Raw genomic sequence first — 19780 nt, forward strand, 5'->3', positions numbered from 1 at the left:
TATTCAGGTTTCATGGGTAAGGCATAGGGATATTCATCTTTTGACCGTTGGTGTTGAAACGTACACATCCGACCAACGATTCGTGGCGTCACATTTCCCTAGAACCGAAGACTGGACGCTTCAAGTGAAATATCCACAGCGTCGTGATTCTGGCACCTACGAATGTCAAGTGTCAACAACACCACCAATTGGTCATTCTATGCATCTTTCTGTTGTCGGTTAGTTCGGAATCTTCTTTTACTCTTTATTTAAATTTTTTTTTTCCTTTTATTTCGTTGTCTGTTAATTTTATTTCAGATAATCCAACTATAAACTTGTTATTTTCCATACGTATGCACAACCATTTTAACTTTATATTAAAATTCTTTTTAAATAATTCTTTACTCGACTGCTTACCTTCATTATTACGTGAATCTGGTTGTAATAAAGAACAACGTGATGGATGTATATGCTTTTTTTTTCCATTTTATTTCTTTTCATTTTTAAAAAAAAATACTGATTATTATTCATCGATACGTTCTCATTTATGTGTTTTTTTTTTTTTTTATTTTGCAGAGCCTATAACGTCGATCGTTGGGGAACCAGAAATGTTCATAGACAAGGACAGCACGATGAATCTCACTTGCGTGGTACGTCACAGTCCTGAACCACCGACTGCCATTTATTGGACCCATGATCAGGAGGTATTGATATATCAATATATGCATCTGTGAAATGTGTGCATGCAAATTATTTTATGCTCTTTCGTATATATTATGGGAAGAAAGAGAATCAAATATTATTTGATATTTGATAAACATTATAATCGTAACTTTAATCTTGAACCAAAAACAAGGATCCATTTTCGTATAGGTATATAAGTTTGATGATATCTAGTTAAAAATTAAATCGATTATCAATTCTAACGTTAATATAGATAAAAATTCAATAAATTCTACTTGATCTATTTGATATAAAAGACTCTTCGAGTCACGTTGAAGCATTAATGGAATAAAAAGCAGAGAGAAAGAGAGAGAAAAAATAGAATTTTCCACGTTAAGTTAGGGGAACATTGTTCTTGAGGGTTAGCTGCTATAGTTATGAGTAGTCATATCGGGTACTTGATTATATAATATTCCTTTAACTAGGTTAAAAGGAATATTTGAAGAAATTACCGAATAAGGTTAATTTTTTGTTCGCTTTTACGTTTTTTTTTTTTTTTTTTTTTCCTTTTGTACTACTATTTTCATTCTTCTTGATTTTAATTTTTTAATTTTCCCCCACTTGCGGTAACAAGTATCCTTTTTAGACGTATATTACGAACGAGGTGAGGCGAATTGTACGAATAGGGGGAAATTATTCAAATTGTAGTTTATGAAATGAATTATTCAATTATTTCCCGAAGAAGCAGTCGGTGCACACCACGGCATACAGAACGATTTCGCTCGTTCGTGTCTTTACAAATTTACGCTCACGCTGAATTTTGATTGCGCTCATATTCCCGAAAACTCCTTTTTCACCACCGTCCCCCATTGTCTTTCGGAGCCCACTTTTGCGGAAAAGTTTTTTTTAGACTTAGTTTGTCGAATGTACACCGAATCAAAGTAGTGTTCAATTAACGGAACGGATTCTTTCTCTCCGACAATCCAACCATTTTGTATCATTGATATTCACTTAGCGGCAGCCTTTTTTATTATTCATTTCATTACCTGATCCTCCCTCTTAATCAACTTCCATACCCTTGACTGTAACAACTCGTATCTTAGAATAGAGACCCCGCTCGAGGCAATAAATTAAACTATCTTACTCATTCCTACTCTCGTTCTCCTCTCAATATTTTTCCCCTTTGTCTTTTTCTCATTCTCCTCCGTTTTTTTCCAATTTTTTCTCCTCTTCCAAATCCTTTGCATACACTCCCTCCTTTGTTTCCAGTCCTTTCTATATCCTTTTTAACAATTCCATCTGACTTTCTCTCTCCCTCTCTCCTCTTCTTTCCTTCTATTCTTCATCTATCTCTTGAACTTCCTCCAGTTCTCCCTCTCCTTCTCTTCTCTCTCTCTCGCCCACCATGTGTACATTCTTCCATCTTTCTCCCACACGCGTCGCATTGTCTTCCCCGTCCATCCTTCTTAAGAGTGTGTCAGCTCTCTCCGGCAGCCTGCTCTTTGTGTATACCACCGCGCCTGTCTTTACAATTCGCAGGCTTTTCCACTGTCTTTCACTCATTTTTACTCTCGTTCTCCTCTTCCTCGTGCCCATTATCTCCGTCACCTTCCCTGCAACAGAATACACGACCGCTATCGCGCTCTATCCTTGCTACACGCAATTTTTCCATCGTCTCTCCATATCATATTCCCTCTCCTCTCCTCTTCTCTTCTCTTCTCTTTCGTTTCATAGTATTGTTCTCTCCCCCCTCCCTCATCTGCGTGTCTTCATTCTACCTCCTCCTATTCCCTACCGATGTTCTCTGCTCTATCGACTTTACAGTCCCTTCTTTGTCCCCTCCGTCCTCTCGTTCCACTTGCCACCGCTCCTCCTCCTCCTCTCCCTTATTTATCTCGCCTCCTCCTTTAAACAAGCTGCTTCTGGGGGTGTATCAGCTCTCTCGTTGCGCACACGTATATGTATACATGCCGTGTGTCAACATCTGCTGCACACCGCACACTCGTGGTGATCTCGCTTCTTCTTCCCTTCTCCTCTTCTCTCTTTTTCTCTCCTTGATATTTTTTGCAATGTTTTTTTTTTTTAATTTTAATTCCTCGTTGTGCGTATTTATTTACTTTCCTTGCTGTACAAGTATTGGTATTAGTACGTTCTCTGTCCTCTGTTATGCATCTTTGTCATCGTTAATTTTCCGATCATTTTATTTTCTCTGGATTTTAAGTAAGAAGATATTGGATTTCGTTTTAATATTACACGAAATTTTTATAAAGGAAAGATATAATTTTTAATTTTGATTGAAAATTATTGTATTAAAAGTGTTTATTTGATATATTGGTATTTTATTTTGATGATTTTTAAGTATGGATTTGAATGGAAATAGGACAAGATTTTGAACAATTTTTAAAAAATGATTGCCATTGTATCTATTAAAATTTCACGAAAATCACTATACTTAATATTCATGATAATTAGAAGTAATTCCAATTACTTTGTTGATATATATTTTTAAAGACATCATTTAGATTGAGACTTTATATTTTTATAACTTGATCTTTTATAGTTTTCCAGGTATTTCCAAAAAAAAGAAAATACGTATATATCTGCGATTATATGTGTGTAAGCATGCAACCATTTATTTCCAATAAATACATAGCCGACATTCAAAGCGTATAACAAGTGCACTAGTCAAAAAGCTATTTTCTAATGGATCTTGTTGGACTTGAAATATTTCAACCTCGATCTATAGCTAGAGTTTGATTATATTTGCGAAAATAAAATGCAAAAGAATCTTTGAACGAAATTACTGACCCCTAAAAATCACGAAGAGGTACAATAATAGTTGCATTACCCAATATATTTATCCTTGTTTCTTTCATTTCTTATATTTTCTTACCTCATGAAATTCAAAATATTCTAAGATAATATACTAATATATTAGTATATTAATTCACTGGTTTATACATTTTTAAATATCAGATACTAGGATAGATAAATTACTGTCAAGTATTGATGCACATTAACAAACAAAATTCTATGTAACATTAGCAATAATTTTTGTTAATTCGTGTGAAAAATTGATATGAATTTAATACTATTGCAATTCTTGGAGGCATAAGCGTTTAATCAAGCATTCTTTAACTCTTGTTGTTCCAATAATTATGTGTCTACTACTTTTTCTGCTTCTTTTCCAGTCGTCAGACTTTGCTCGATAATTCTGTTAATGACAGGAAATAGATATCTTCCAAGTAAGATTAATTTATAATTAAATTTATATTAGATCTATTTTACATGTACGATATATTCGAGGGCTGTTCTACTTTTATCTTGATCTTACATGTAAGAAATCCCTTCTTGCACGTGGGTAAATTTAGATCAACATTGGTTTATATTTAAACTTTATAGAATACATAGAGGGAGTTTCATATTTTAATCTCTTGAGAGGGGAGATATCTTGAAAAAATTATGTTGAAAAATGTTTTCGAATAAAAATTATACGGTTGTGTTATTATTTATTTCACTTTGAAAAAATGACACAAAGAATAAGTTTGCAATTTTTAAATTGAAACCTATATTTCTGACATTGAAACATTATCTAAATCTTCTTTTTGCACGAATAATTCCAGAATTAATACGAAATACTTAAATTTGATTTTTTAAAAATTTTTCAGATTAGATTTTACTTATTAGAAAGTAATAAAAATTTTGTGCTTCCTAAATGAAGTTTAACCCCATAGAATAGCTCGCATAGAAGCAGCAACAGAACAGTGTTGTACTCAAAATTCGTGATTGTAATAGCTGTTTCGAGGTGTGGTGAAAATGTTTGAGAGAAGGGATTTTGAGTTTTGGAAGTTTGGTTTAGAGAAGTTTACGATAGGATTAGTCGCGTGAGTGCGTGTTGACGTGTTTCCTGTTGTATAATTTGTACATGTAGTGTTTGTGTTTATGATATTTTTCCTTCTGAATTTTTCTGAAACGAATCTATCAAGTATATATGATTAAAATGCTTGGTAAAAAGAAGAAAAACAGTAATAAAAATTAACTCTTTTCGAAAATGAAATATAACAATATTCATTTCGTATTTATTTAGAAAATTTTCTTTTTTTTTAATTTTTTTACACGCGACAAAAGTCTGAATATTTTTGTTAATAAATATCGTGTTAGATTTCGAATCGATGAAGAAATATTACTCTTAAATAGCAAAATCAATTTCTCTAATTAGCTCTTACTTACCAAGAATGAAAGAATATTGATGAATATATTTTTAATTAAAAACAAAACCTTTCTATACAGCATAATCGAAATTAATAATTAATTTGCATTATATTTATCGCGAATAATAAAACGAGTGGAAAACAACTTTGCTTTGTGGAGTAAATCGTTTAAAAAAAAAAAAAAAGAAAAAGTCACAAAAACAAGAAATAAAAGTACTTTGTTATAAACACCGATGTGTTTCTCGTATTTTGCATCTCCTGGTACGTTCAGCTCATCAACTTGCTTCAAGAACCTTTCCGGTTGTTTCCCTCGGCGCCGGAACTAGTTTCCTCCCTTTTATTATTTCCCGGCTCGATATCGTTCCTATTCTATTTAATAAGGCAATGAATCAATTAATCGATAAAAAGAAAACTTTTTCCATTCTTTTTCCTTGTCCTATTCCTCTTTCTCTCTCTATTTCTCTGTCTCTGCTTCCATTCCAAGTTCTTTGGTAACAGTTCTTCTTTTTTTTTTTTTTTTTTTTTGTCTGCTGCAACTTCGCCATCCTTCGTCCATTTTTACTTCTTACCCCGGCTCATCCTTTTGTTATTTTCTCCTTCGATCACCCTTGAGGCAGGTTTTCAACGGAAGTTTCTTTTTCGAGATTCACTCACCGTGGACGACCGAGGGTGACCATGGAGAACGATCGGATTAATTTTTTTTTCTTTCTTTCTTTTCGTTCTTTCTTGTTTTTTGGCAATTATCTCGAAAAGGGGCTTCTTCTCGATTCAGTATACGATTCGATTTTAGGTTTCGAGATATTTGTGAAAAAGTGATTATTATTATTATAAAGAGTTTCTGTTTTGCTTGTAAGTTTGTATTATTTATTTATTATTTTTATAAGCAAAATGGGTGGATGGAATAAAAATGTATTTCCTTATGGATTGTAACAATTTGGTTAAAATGTTTCCAGTTCAATAATTCTAAATCTCTTGAAAAATATATCAAAACTATATCTAGATTTCGAATTACATTCGAATTTTTTGTTACAAAATTATAAATCGAGGCTTACTTATTAAGTTTATAAATAATTGTTTTAAAATGAAAATAATTTCAATTGTCTTAATCGATATATTTTTGTATACCAATTTTTATATATATTTTTTTTTGTGTCCCATTTATTTAATTTGCACATTTGTTATAAATGAAATAGAAGTGTTTCAAATTTTGTTTCTGCATATGATTGTGTATACAAAGTCACTTTTAAATATTCAATTATTTTTGATACATATCAAAATTATATTATTGGAAACCTTTCCATCCAATATTATGCAAAAAAGTAAATAAATTTTACACTTATCTTGAAACGAAATTTTGCAAATTTCGTTATTGGTATGAAAATAGCTTCTTCGATTATTATTGCAATTTTCCCTTCATCGGCTACTTTGTCGAACTTTTACACGAACTGCTCTACTTAATCCCCTTAAAACTGATCCCTCTCTTATTTCCGTTTCTAATTTTGTTACTTTTCGCTTGGTTCTCTTGTTAATTAAACATAATTCTGTCTAGATATCTCGTTTCTTCTTTTCTTTTTTCTTATAACTTTTTCTTGGTATATTTTTTAGGAGGAGGAGGGACAATATTTGAAGTTGAAATTGACCCGATATAATTTTAATGTTTTATTGATTTTGTAAAAGTTTTTATTATAACTCGGATCGATGGAGGGTTAATTTTTAATTTAATTAAAATTAATTTTACGCGATATTATCGTTACTGCTTTAAAATAAAATAAATTTAATTGTGTTAATTTTGAAAATATGAAAAAAAATACGAAAGAAAGAAAGAAAGAAAGAAAAAAAGCGCGGTATATAGTTTATTTTCGCTCGAATACGAATGTTTCGTGAAAATTAATATATAATATTCATCATCAAGGACTTGAAATGTGGCGGCGCATGATGGCACTAATATTCAATTATACCCGTATTACATCAATATTTAAACAATAAAATTATTTCAATATTCGATCATAAAATAACATCATTCATCGCTGAAAAAAAGAAATTCAATCCAAAATTACAATTTTGGACGAAACAAATGATATTTAATCTTTTGACGAATTTTATTTCGAAAAAAACGTGTTATTTCCTCGCGTAATTAGAATTGAAGGATACAAAAAAAAGTATTTTTGTCAAACGCAAAGTAAATTGATCTATTGTAAATTTCAATTAATTATAACGAAATGCCAAGTGTTTGGATTATTTCGAAAAAAAGAAATGAATACTCCTGTTGTTAAAAAAAAAAAATTCATTAATACCAACTTCATTTGAATTTGATTGAAAAAAATGCAGTACAAAAGAAAAATGTAAAAAGTTATTGCTCATTTGAATTTTCTAAAAAAAAAAAAAAAACAAATTATATTATATTTATTACTCGTCATTTCTTAAAAAAATAATCCTTTTCTCATAACGATATTATATATTTATCGTTATACAAAGTTTTAATATTCAACAAATATCTTTTCTCAATATCTTTTTCTCTCCCCCCCGCTATTTTTGACTGCATCTCACTCGAGCGAAAATGTATTTACGTGTACATATACTTCAAAGCATATTTGCCTCATGTTCATCCCAAAACTTCACGTTACATATATATATATATATATATACACGTACAGTGTTTCTCAGATCGGTGTAACGCCTTTCATTTTGGATCAGCATGGATAACGTCTTCCTCTTTACAATGAGAATATTCTTACTCGCTCATAAATATCCGTTCTCCGAGAGAACACAGAATATTTATGGAAATTCGTGTTTTGATAAACACACGAAACTTCAGAAATGAAATTTAAATATACAGGATATTAATATTACATTCGCATAGGCAGACAAGATCGATTCTAAAGGGGCAAAACAAAGGCACGAAAAATTTAAACGAAAAATTTACCGACCGAGTTACGAGCGATCGAACTTCACGCATCTTCGTTACACCACCGTCAAACCCTCTTCCTGTCTCGCTTCGTCCAACATAAATTGATCGCAGCGAATAAGAATCGCATTTTCGTAGTTACTTTTTTTTCCCCTAGCTTCTAGAATCGTTCTTCCATACGCATATCTTAATATTATCAGGCGTTTATACACTTGAATTGTAAAGTTACAAATTTGGAAGAAGTCTCAAGTCTCGGTTTAATTTTTATCGTGGAAAATCGTCGGCAAAGAAGGAAGAGAAAGAGGGATTGAAAGCATTTAAGAAAGAATTTATGATATTGTTTCGATTTAATATCTTTCGCTTCGAGGGGGATAATGTAAGATATCGAAGATGATTCCCGAAGAGAGTTACTCGTATATTCCGAAAGAAGCCAGAGTATGTATCTCCGTTTCGCGCTAAACAGAATTCCTGATTCAATAAAACTTGGATAACTGACCTGGCCTATGTACAGCGCGAAACGTCCATTGGTATATCACCACCAGAGGCAATTCACCCTCCACCGGGATGCGATATATTTATTCGAACCATCCGCCCCTTTTTCTATCCGCTTTGTATTTTCTCAAAATACAAAGTCGCGGCTCTAATTGAGCCGTATCGATTACCAAGCGTAAATTTCGAAGAGCTTTTCACTCGTTCCCAATTTTTACACCCGTGGCATTCCTTTATTGTAACCTTTTCTGACTATAAAATTAATTTTAAATTCGGTAAAATTAAAGAAAGAATAATCCTTTCTCGAATATTTATATATAAATAAATGGATGAATAAAATTTCGAAAATGGAAAATTAATAATGGTGTTAAAAAAAGTATGAGCGTTGAAATGGTAATAAATAAGAAGAAATATTGGATTTGAGGGTGTTATGTCGATGTGCAGGATAATTTCTAATATTCTGAAATTCAATTGGAGAGATGGAAGTTTAACGTGAAATTTTTAATAATTGTATGGTAAGAATCAGTTTTTAAGAAAATCTATTTATTTTTTGAAAAGCAACAAAATAACTAATATCCTTCACACCTATAAGCCCTCTCTTGTACGTTGCTCAACTCGCACGGAACTTTATTCGTTCATTTTCCTTTCCTTTCCGCGTCAAACAAGAAATAATGGTTAAATTCCTTTGCTCGAAACGCTATTCCTCTCTCTTTCTGTTTGTCGTGGATTATTCTCACTAATATCTCTTAAAACGTTACCGTCGGCTTTATTTTCACAACCCTTGCTCTTGATTCAATTTTTAAAAAAAAATCGTGGACTTCGAATCTCATAAGGCAAAATTAAATTTTTTCCAACGCAACACTTTACACAACGAAATTTTGTATTTTTTTTTTTGAAAAAATTTTACATTTTTTTAAACTTGGAAAATCATTTTTTCATAATCAACGATATTTCTGTTGCAAATTGAAATGGAAAATTATGCGCGTGTTACGGAAAATTTCTTTTTTATTAAATTTTGTTTACAATAATCGATTTTATTTGAAATTTCAAGTAATTCGATATAAAGTAGATATTAATGAAAAATAGATAACTAAAATGTTACCGCCGGTACTTGTAGGAATATCTGTGAAAATTAAAAAATTTCTTAATGAATTGTTAAAAGTTTCATAAGTTTCATAATGAACTGTTGAAAAAAACGGTCAATTCGAGCAAGAAAGTGAATTATTAAACTTGGTATGGAACATTATTAAGAGTTAGTTGCACAAGATGAAGAAGGATAAAGAATTCAGAAAGATATGACGCTTTTTTTTTAATATGAGTTTAAAATTAAAAGAAAGATTATTAGGCAAACAGAAAGAGTAATAAAAAAAAATAGCATTTTGAAAATGATCGTGCGAATCGAGAGTAAAAAAATCTTGATTTTTATGCAAAATTAATAATTAAAAACGGAGAAAATTATATTTTATAGAGGCAAGAAAGAATTAAAAATATATACGTAATTTGTAATAATTTTGTGCGAATATATATATATATATATATATATATATACTTGTCGAGTACTCTGTCGAGTATTGGATTTGATATTTCATTACACGTAGATATGTACGATAGCGCTTCGCAATATTCTCTAGAATAGCATTTCATCGTATTACCAATGAATCCTCCACTTGTTAGATAATTCCATGAACTTTTTCGCTCTCAGATTTCATTCCGTTAACCATCCTTTTAATTTTCTATAAACTGATGAAAACGAATCGAGATCGAAATTGTTGAAGCGATTCCCATTAAATTCTTCGGTGTTATTGGCGTTTATAAACATCCAGAGAATCCATGGATCGCATACTACGAACGCGAGTAGGCCTCCAGAGAATGTGATCAATGTGCCGGGATCAAAAGTGGCCCATGCGCATATGTGTGCACACCCAACGTTCAAAATTTCACTCTTCATTCTTCTCAATACCACTTTGATCCATAAATCCTCCTTCTGAAACTAAAACCCTCTCTTTCTCGAGAGAAATTAACACGTTCGATCGAGAGGAAGAGGTATATACGACTACATTTAAAACGATATAAGATAAATTTTGAGGTCGTCGTAAGTTTAAATATATTGATTCTTATATATCCGGAATTCGTTTTGTAAACATTCTTGGTTGAGAATTGGAAAATTTCACGAGTATGCGGGTATTTCGTATTCGGGCGAGTTCGGGAAGAATCGGGCAGATTCGGAAAAAATCGTGCGGGTTCGACGGATCGACGGATATCCGAATCTCATTCGTATTCTTGGACAGATTTCTTTTTGACAGAATTTTTCTTCTTATTGATTAATAAATCATTGCGATGCATTATTCTGCGATTCAACTCGAAATATATTTATGGAAAAATAAGATTATGAGTTAATTACTTCTATTCATGAGATAAAAAGTAATATTCTAGAGACTTCTAGATATTCTAGAGACTTTTAGATATTCTAGAAACTTTTAGATATTCTAGAGACTTTTAGATATTCTAGAACAAATCTTGGTATGTAAAAATAAGTTTATTCAAACTTATTTTTCAAATTATAAATAATTTGATGGAACAAGACGTCGATAGAGAGAAATAACTTCATTTTCGACAAATTCTATTTCAATTCTAATATAAATGTTATAGTGATTTTTATAATTCTATGGTTAAAAATTATCTCAATAATTTTTATATATCAATATTTCGTAAATTCTTTTTTATAAGCAAAAGTGTTTCATCAATTAAAAAATAATAACAACCATTGTTGTTGTTCTAGAAATTTAATTCCTTACATTTCCTATTTATCTCGTCTCCGTATACTAACTCCTGTATATTAACTCTGTACATAATATTATGTGGTCTGACCAGATATGGCCTGCATTTAAAGTCATCAAGTTATAGGGTGCTCGCCCTGCATATTACATATTACGTAGCATTAAGAGATTAAGATATCAGTCATTTATCGACCGTTCATCCGGTTTCGGTTATCACGACATTATCCAAGTTAAACGTGTTAACTGCTTTTAGAGCAGAAAGAGACTCGGTAAGCCACGATACGTACCGCGTATATAAAATGAAGTGGCGCAGGATGAACGATGATAGGTAGGTTTATCGGTGAATTATGTCGCGTGCCAGAGGGATGGAAAAAGTGGCTGTTGATGAATGGTGATATTTTTGTAGGGAGATACGGTAAGGGAATTTGGCTGAGTTGATTGAATTTCTGCGTGGAATGGGATGGTGGTTAAGTGTGGAATGTTCGAGCATGATGAAGGTTCAGGGAATGATGGTGGTTGAAATTAACGAGTAGTTTAAAGTTTTGAGGATATTGGTTTCAAATGATTTGAAGTTTAAAACCGGATATACGTAGGGTGAAGTACTGAGAAGGATTTTTGTGATTCATAAAATTTTTATGATAAAAGGATGAATTGAAAATTTTACAGGAGCAGAGAAAAGATAAATTTATTTTTAGTAATTTTTTCAAATTGAAACAAAAGTAATAAAAATAATTATTATTCATTGTGTGAAAAAATATATCTCCTTAATTAGTGTTTTTCTTTTTCATGTTAAATTAATAATTTTATAAACAATCTTCTTTTTTCTAATTAATCTCCTTAAATAGTTGTTACAAATAGATTTTTGTTGTACTAATTATTAAAATAACATTCAATTATTTATTACATGATTTATAAAGAGTAACTATTTTACAAAAATAGTATAAATTGTGTGTTTCTTTTTCATGTTAAATTAATAATTTTATAAACAATCTTCTTTTATCTAATTAATCTCCTTAAATAGTTGTTACAAATAGATTTTTGTTGTACTAATTATTAAAATTATTTATTACATGATATATAGAGAGTAACTATTTTACAAAAATAGTATAAATTGTTGATTAATCGCAATATATTAACATTGAAAGAGATTCGCATAAATCAGCATATCATTTCTATGATAAAATATCACAGATCTAGTTTGCAATGGTTTACAATAGTAAATTGCCTCTGAGAGACACGGTGCATCGTGATTCTTGATACTATAGATTATAGTATCACGTATATCGTAAATAGGAGTACATGGGATATTGGCAGAGGACAATATAGATCGACGTTGTTTAACAATAGCTGATCTATGACCAAGTTGTGTTATTTTATATTTACCAGAAAGACTTAACAATATTTCCATTAAAAACTTTTACACATTTTTGATTAATTTATAATCGAAACTGATAAAAACGAGAATTATTTTTAGAATAATATTTGACACGTTTAAATGATTTTAAATTATGATTAATTAACATCATCCTTGTAAAATGTATGCTCACTAAAAAGCGTCATTTCAATTTTTAAGATCGATCGTATATTCTTATCATTGAAAATAATCTTCTTCTTTTTTAATTTTTTCAATTCTTTCTTTTTACTCGAGCAACTTTAAAAGCAAACAGTAATCGAAGATTCAATTAATATTTGAGAAAAAAATCTCGATGGGCGAATAAAAAAATTTCTTTATATTCCTCTGTATTTCGCGCCGCTAGTCACTTTTTAATTTGTGCCTTTGTGTACCAACCGAGTCGAAAAGGCAATAGTAGTGCGTGCGCAAATTTACCTATTCCGCGGCAATCGTTTCCCTCAGGTTGCTGATAATTAAAAAACGTTTCACGCCGTGGATGTATTAAAGTCGGAATGGTTATTTTTACATGAAGAAACATCAATACGGTGAAAAATTTTTTTTTTGGATTAAGTGGAATGATATCTCGTCCCTTTTAACGAAGGTAAACAGTCAGTTGCATGCCTTTAAATATAAACAACATTATTAGCAGTCGTCAGAGAGCGCTGTTTGCAGATGCAACGGGAAACGAAGTTACGTAATGGCGAATCCGCAATTATCCACGCCTTCGAATTTAGTATCGAGGTTATAACTATTTGATTTGATATAAATTAAAAAGGGGGGGGAAAAAAGTAAATGATGCTAAAATTTAATGCCAATGAATAATAATAATAAAACGATTTTTTTTATAGCTTGTAGAATATAAAGATTTTAATTGCAATTTGCACAAGAGGCGATTATTATTCATCGATCAGTTTCGTATAAAAATTAGAGTATAAAAATTCAAAGACAAAATTAATAGATATACATATTGTACATATATTCTTTGATTATAAAATTCATACATTTTAAAAATTTTTAGAAAAATATCAGTAATAGTCAATTTTTCCTTTTTATTGTTTGGAATTATTACATTCCTATTCGAAAAAGCTAAAAAATACACACGACTTTAACGTTATCAATAGTATGGTTTCATTCTGATCTATCGATACCGTTGTATATAATAATTTACGATCTCGATATATCATAAAAACCTTAGAGTACACATTTGTATATCATATTTAAAAAACGATGGATTCCAGACAGCAAAGGGACACTTGGCTGCAACCAAGTACTACTTACATACTATGATAGGTTAAGCATCTCTCTAGGTTAAGCTGAGAGGTTCGAGAAAAGATGGATGGCCCACATGAATGATACTTTTCACGGGTATTTGAATCCATTCCCTGCGTCTTCGATTTTCCAGTGATGTGTATTTGAAGCTGTTCTACATACACTCGAAATTTTTAACTCTCTCTTCTGCTCACTCAATCTTCTTTCTTTATTCTGCGCTCCTCCCCTCTCTCCCTCTTTTTTTTCTGTTTCTTCCATCTTTTTCATTGTTGTATTTTTGAGAGAGAACATCCATTAATAATCCATTTAATAACCCCTCTTTGTTAAATTACTTTTCAAGTCAATTACTTGATTATTAATCATACTTTTAGAAATTGTTCTCCAAAGACTTCTTCTTGATAGACTAATTCTGTAAAAAAATGTCAATAATAAATAAATATTAAATCATTGGTATCGAGTAATCCATCAGATTAAGACTTTGACAAATTTCTATATTCCAGAAAGGAATTCCATTGCAAGGAATTTTGGAAAGAATTTTAGTAACGAGGGACTATCTTCCCTTTTAAGAGAGAGGGAATTTCAATAATAAAAGAACGACAGATATTAGGGGAAGAATTTTCGTATATAAAGAAAAAAAACATTTTATGTATGCATATATATTAAAAATAAAAGCTTTATTTTTAATTATACTAGAGGTATAATAAGTTGATCGAAAGCTTACTGTTCCAAGTATTATAAATTATAATTCAGATTGTTGCAAATTCATAGTCTTTGATATAATAATTAATTCTAACACTTGAGGCATAAGCTTTTCATCGAGTTATGATATGCTTTTGAATCAATAAATTTTATGAATTTTATAATACAAGATTAAATGATATAATACAAGACTAAATGATATAATACAAGATTAAATATAAAAGTAATAAAAGAAAATTAAAAAAAAATAAGAGAGAAATATAAAGAAGAGAAGATATAGCTGTAAAAAATGATACCAACATAGCAAGAAAAAAAAAAGGAACAGAGTCGTTATTTTTGCGATTCTAATTTCGACTTCACAGCTCTGGAAAAAGGAAAAGAATGAAGAAGGCACGAAGAAAGATATCAAGTAATGGGAAGAAAGTAATATAAAGACACGAAAGAAAAAATTCATGGCAATAGAAGAAGTAAGTACGAATATAAAAGATAACAGTTTCACATTACCATGACTGATTGTGGTTTCGAATTTTCTTCAGATTTCCGACCATTTTCTTGTCTGATTTTATGATCTCGCTATATTATTACGTAGATTATTGTAAGATATATATATATAGATATAACATAACCTGAAAATGTACAAAATAAATACAGACAAAGGAAATTAAATTTACATGTAGATGTAAATTTTTTATGAAACTCTAATTATATTATACTTAAGCTGTTGTTTACTATGTAATGTCAGATGAAATAAACAGGGCAACATTTTTATCTCAAACATCCAAGATAGGATTCTTACATTACCTTAAAAATTGAGAAAAATTGCATAAAAATGTGATATATACTTCAATCTTTTAAATATAATTAAAAATTAATATTATTATCTTGTACATAGTATTAAAATTTTCTTAAATTTTAATTCTTGATTTTGCTTTATAAGATTTTATTTTCTCTGGCATAAAGTTTTATTTTTTAAATTTTCAAAGGATTTGAGATTGTTCGTTATAAATATATTATATATTAATAATCTGTGATACTATATTTATCATTATAGTTATCGTTCTTTCAAAGTGTATAATTTCATAATTTACTGCAAATTGGAATAAACGTTGCTGCATGAACATTTTGGTTTTAACAAGAGCAGAAGTGAAATTTGTTGAGAAAATTATATTACAAGTTTCACATTTTACAACATATGGGCAAGTAATTAATCAGTGAATAAATGTATGCGATTTTCTAATTTCTAAATCTAATTTTAAATATAGCAGAGATACAATTAAATAAATAAATATATATATATACTTTATTGTAATTTTTCACAGATTGAATATATATATATATATTTGTTAATATTTTCAATATCAAAAGAATCAAAAAAATACATATCTCATATACTAGAATAGAAATAAAAATATATTAATTTAAATGTATATATGAAGTAATATAATAACAATTACTAACAGTTACATATAATTGAATAATTAATAATTATTATTATCTTATTCATCATTATATTAATTATATTCATTTTGTATTCGGATAATTAATCATTGGATAATTGAAATTCGAATAATATTCATCTTAGTTACTCTCTTGTCTTTGATTCATAGTAGAGTGAATTAGTGAGTTAGGTAATGTTAGCTGTATCTTCGTGTATATATATATATATTTATCAAAATATGCACATAGTTGTTAACCTAGTAGTGTTAATATAAATACTAAAATTCTAATTTTTTTTTTTATCTAACCTGGATGATCATAAAAAGTGGTAATTAAGGAAAGACAAAGAAAGATCGAGAGCTCAAGCGTTAAAGAAATACATGATACATGGTTTCATATGAAATTACTTACTTCGTTTAATTTAAAAGAGATTACTCCCCAGTTGGTACGGATAATTCTCTAGTATATACTGTATGCATTTACTTAATACGTATATCCCTGTTAAAAAAAGCTCGAGCACGGGACTTCGAATTGGCCGATTACGAAGCAGATCCCTCGCCAGGCAAAGGGTTAAGACTTTTCCTTGAAACTTAATTATGCGCCGTGTACAACGGCCTGATATTTTCACTGTGTGTCTGTTTCTTTCAATGGCCACGGCCCCATTCCACGCGGCGCATTTTTCTTTTCCTCGCCGGTTCCGCGCTTCGTCGCCCCGTTATTTACTACGACTTCCTGTGTGCTCTCTTTTTGATTTATCTACTCACCGTCGCGTTTCACCGTCCCGTTTTCCCTGAATATTTAAACCGAAGACACACTGTCACTCCTCTGTTCCATTTTCCCCTCCTGCCCCCCCTCTCTGCACTCCCGTGTTTCTCGTTTGTTTCTCTTCTTTTCTCACCTTGAGGACCATGTAGTACGAAGTTTTCGAAAAAAGCTTTTTTGAGGGAAAGAACGGAAAAATTGTTAGGAGCTAAAAATGCGGTTTTCATAAAAGCTGTTTTGAAATTTTTTGAGAAAAGAGAAAAAAATTCTTTATCAATTTTAAGTGTAGATTTGGCTTTCTCCTTTGTTTAATTTAGCTTTTTAGAGTTTTTTTTTATTTAAATTTTTTGAATATTTTCTTTCTTTCTTTCTTTCTTTCTTTCCTTTTTTTTTTTTTTGAAATTAACAGAAAAAGATTTTTTCTTTATAAAAAGATATTTTCCTCTAAAGTAAAATCTTGATTGTTTCAACCCAAAGTAAAAACCAAATATTAATGAAAAAAAAATTGTTAATTATTGAAAATATGCATAGTTTTCTTACTTTTAACCTAAAAACTAAAATAATGAAAATCTGAAAAATCCTGTTTTTTTTTTTTATTTCAAAGATTATATTATAAAAATGTTTCACAAAATTTTAAAAAGTTATACATATATAATATATATAATATATATAATATATAAATAAATTTCTAAAAAAAAAAGAATAAAACAATTTTTTTTTATATTAAAAAATTGAAAATCCTGTAAGCACAATCAATATTTAATTATTCACTGATTACTACAATTCCTATATAATTTTCTTTATTATTTATCTATTCTCTGTTCCATGTTTTCCCTTATTCTTTCTTATTCTATTCTTTTAAAATCTTTTTCCTGTATAAACTCTGCTCATATGATAAAAATAATGTTTTTAAAAGATTTTGAAATTCTAAATATAAAACTTAAAACTCAAAACTTTTGTTAATATTATATATTTGCTTTGAAAAAGTACAACAAATAATTGATCAGCTATGATAATTTTAAAATAATTATAATTTAAATAGTAGATCAAATAATAGATTAAATAATAATCCAAGAGAAAATTTTATACATTTAAATTGTTTTACCAATGTTAGTTTATTTTTTTTTTTTATTGCCTCTCTAAATCTTTCTGTTTGAGAAATCTCGTTTTTGTACAATTTTTTCTTTTTTCAATAGTTTCTAGCGGGCTTTGAATGTTAGAGAAGAGTGTGAGAATAAATCGGTCGGATATAGGCGGTTTTGATGCTCTCTGTGGTGTTCTCTGCGTTCGCACGTAGCGTGTGAGTATGAAAATTACGAAGCTCTTTTATGTATGATTTTGTATTCCCTAGTTCATCTATTCGACAAAATTTTTGTTTTCTCAATTAAACATACTGAAAAATGATCAAGAAACTGCTTTAAATTCGAATTCGATATCGAATAAAAATCTCATTTGATAAATTATAAAATTTAAATTAATTTCATCAATCAGTCATTATAGACATTATAGAATTCAATTAACACTATCGAAAAATTACAAAATTGTATCTCTATTTGTTCAAAATAATTTTCAAAAATTTTCAATCCAAACATGAATTTCATCTCGGAATATCACAAATCCTTTTACTATAAATTCTTTCTAAACTCTAAGATAAATATTTTAAAAATTCGCGCATCATTGTTAAATTTCTTAAACAAAAATTAACGGGAAGATATTGCACAGCTAGATTATTTCGCACTTGACTAAGATTTACGCTACCCGCATCTCATTTCCTCCTCCGCTTTACATTGGTTCTCTCACTTCTCAAACACTATCCATATCTCCACATCTTGAACAGACACGAATTTTCAAAAACATTCTATCTTGAGTTAAATTAAATAATCTAAATCCTTTGATAACACATAAAACAATCAGTATTTTGATACAAGCACAAAGCGACACAATGAATTCAAGAAAAATGAATTTTTCATCTGCTTTTCCCTAACCGTCTCCATTTCTCTCCATAGCCTTTGTGTGCTTTCACTTTTTTTGTGCAGTGCTATCCTTCTGCTCCTTCCTCTCACAGTTGTTTCCTCGATCCTTTTCACGCCTTTCTAATTACTCCTCGGTTCAACGTATAAAAAATGACGACGAGTAACCGTCGGTCAATTAACTTACAAACGAAAAAAAAGAGGAAACTTGGGACTCTCGAGCGAACGAGACACAATGCGCGTGAAAATCTGAATAGTCATGAACGGCTGGCGTCGCGCGCATCAGAAAGAGGGGGAAAGAGACTAGAAAATAGGGAAAGAGGCTTTGTCATTGTTCGTTTCAGTTGTGGCACGTGTCTTTTCGCGCTTTTGAGAACGTATCGATAACTTTATTGAGATTAATAAAGAATAAACGAAACGTATATTTATTTAATAGATCATAGAGTCGAAGGATTATAAATTCATTCTGGAAAATAGCAAAAAAGAACACGTTATGTAGAGAAGAATAATGTAATAACGTTTTGGAAAATGGCAGCTTTAAAAATGATTTAAAGGTGAAGATTCAAAATGGCGTGGATTAGGTTAGTTTGACTTTTTGTTGATAATTTTTAAGTTTAGATACGAAGAAATAAGTAGAATAGACTACATATTACATATTTTTTTATTTTTATTTTTATATTCGTATTATTTATTTACAATATGTAAATAAAATTACATACCATACCAGTTTCTTCAATTCTATATTGTTTCGAAATCAATTATTAAATTAATAAAATTAAAAAAATAAATATATTAAAGAATCATATTGAAATTATATTTATAATAATATATAATAATATAATATATAGATATAATTTAAAATTGTTGTTTGTTATAACAAATATCTATAATGAATTTTTCAATGTAATTTAATTTATTTAATTTATATAAAGTACATAATACATTTAAAATTTTATGAAAATAGAAAAAATCCATTATTTTTACTTTAATTAATTAATTAATTTTGAAACAATTGTGCTTTTGTTTCTTATTTCTTTATAAGAGATTGTCAATAATTAATAGAACAGTTAAAAAAAGCATATATAGGGGTTATTTATATCCTTACAGTTCAAAATCTGTCTAGCTCGTCTTTTATGAAGGTTTCAATAAAGATTGCAGGTGTGAGTTTTCTGATGTGAAAAGCTAGTTCTACCAAGTTTCTTGAGTATTCACTGAAATGTGTAACA

The 19780-nt window shown here is 29.6% G+C and overlaps 1 protein-coding gene and 1 long non-coding RNA gene across 3 annotated transcripts in view; one reads left to right on the forward strand and one right to left on the reverse strand.

Moving 5' to 3' along the window:
* LOC409546 (lachesin) overlaps nucleotides 1-19780 on the forward strand; it is a 47734-nt gene that overhangs the window by 5713 nt on the left and 22241 nt on the right. For both annotated transcript variants that reach the window (XM_016917174.2, XM_026439404.1), the window contains 2 exons: nucleotides 8-218; nucleotides 556-683. In XM_016917174.2, the coding sequence (XP_016772663.1) occupies nucleotides 8-218; nucleotides 556-683 (339 nt within the window). The remainder of the gene's footprint in view (nucleotides 1-7; nucleotides 219-555; nucleotides 684-19780) is intronic.
* LOC102656558 lies at nucleotides 11977-19132 on the reverse strand. Its single transcript, XR_411559.3, has 5 exons — nucleotides 18343-19132; nucleotides 16234-16756; nucleotides 14890-15011; nucleotides 13696-14095; nucleotides 11977-13038 (listed from the first exon to the last, which is right to left on the reverse strand). It is a non-coding gene; the product is annotated as an uncharacterized LOC102656558 (long non-coding RNA).

The sequence above is a fragment of the Apis mellifera genome, linkage group LG1 (assembly GCF_003254395.2).
Source record: "Apis mellifera strain DH4 linkage group LG1, Amel_HAv3.1, whole genome shotgun sequence".
Taxonomy (NCBI): Eukaryota; Metazoa; Arthropoda; class Insecta; order Hymenoptera; family Apidae; genus Apis; species Apis mellifera.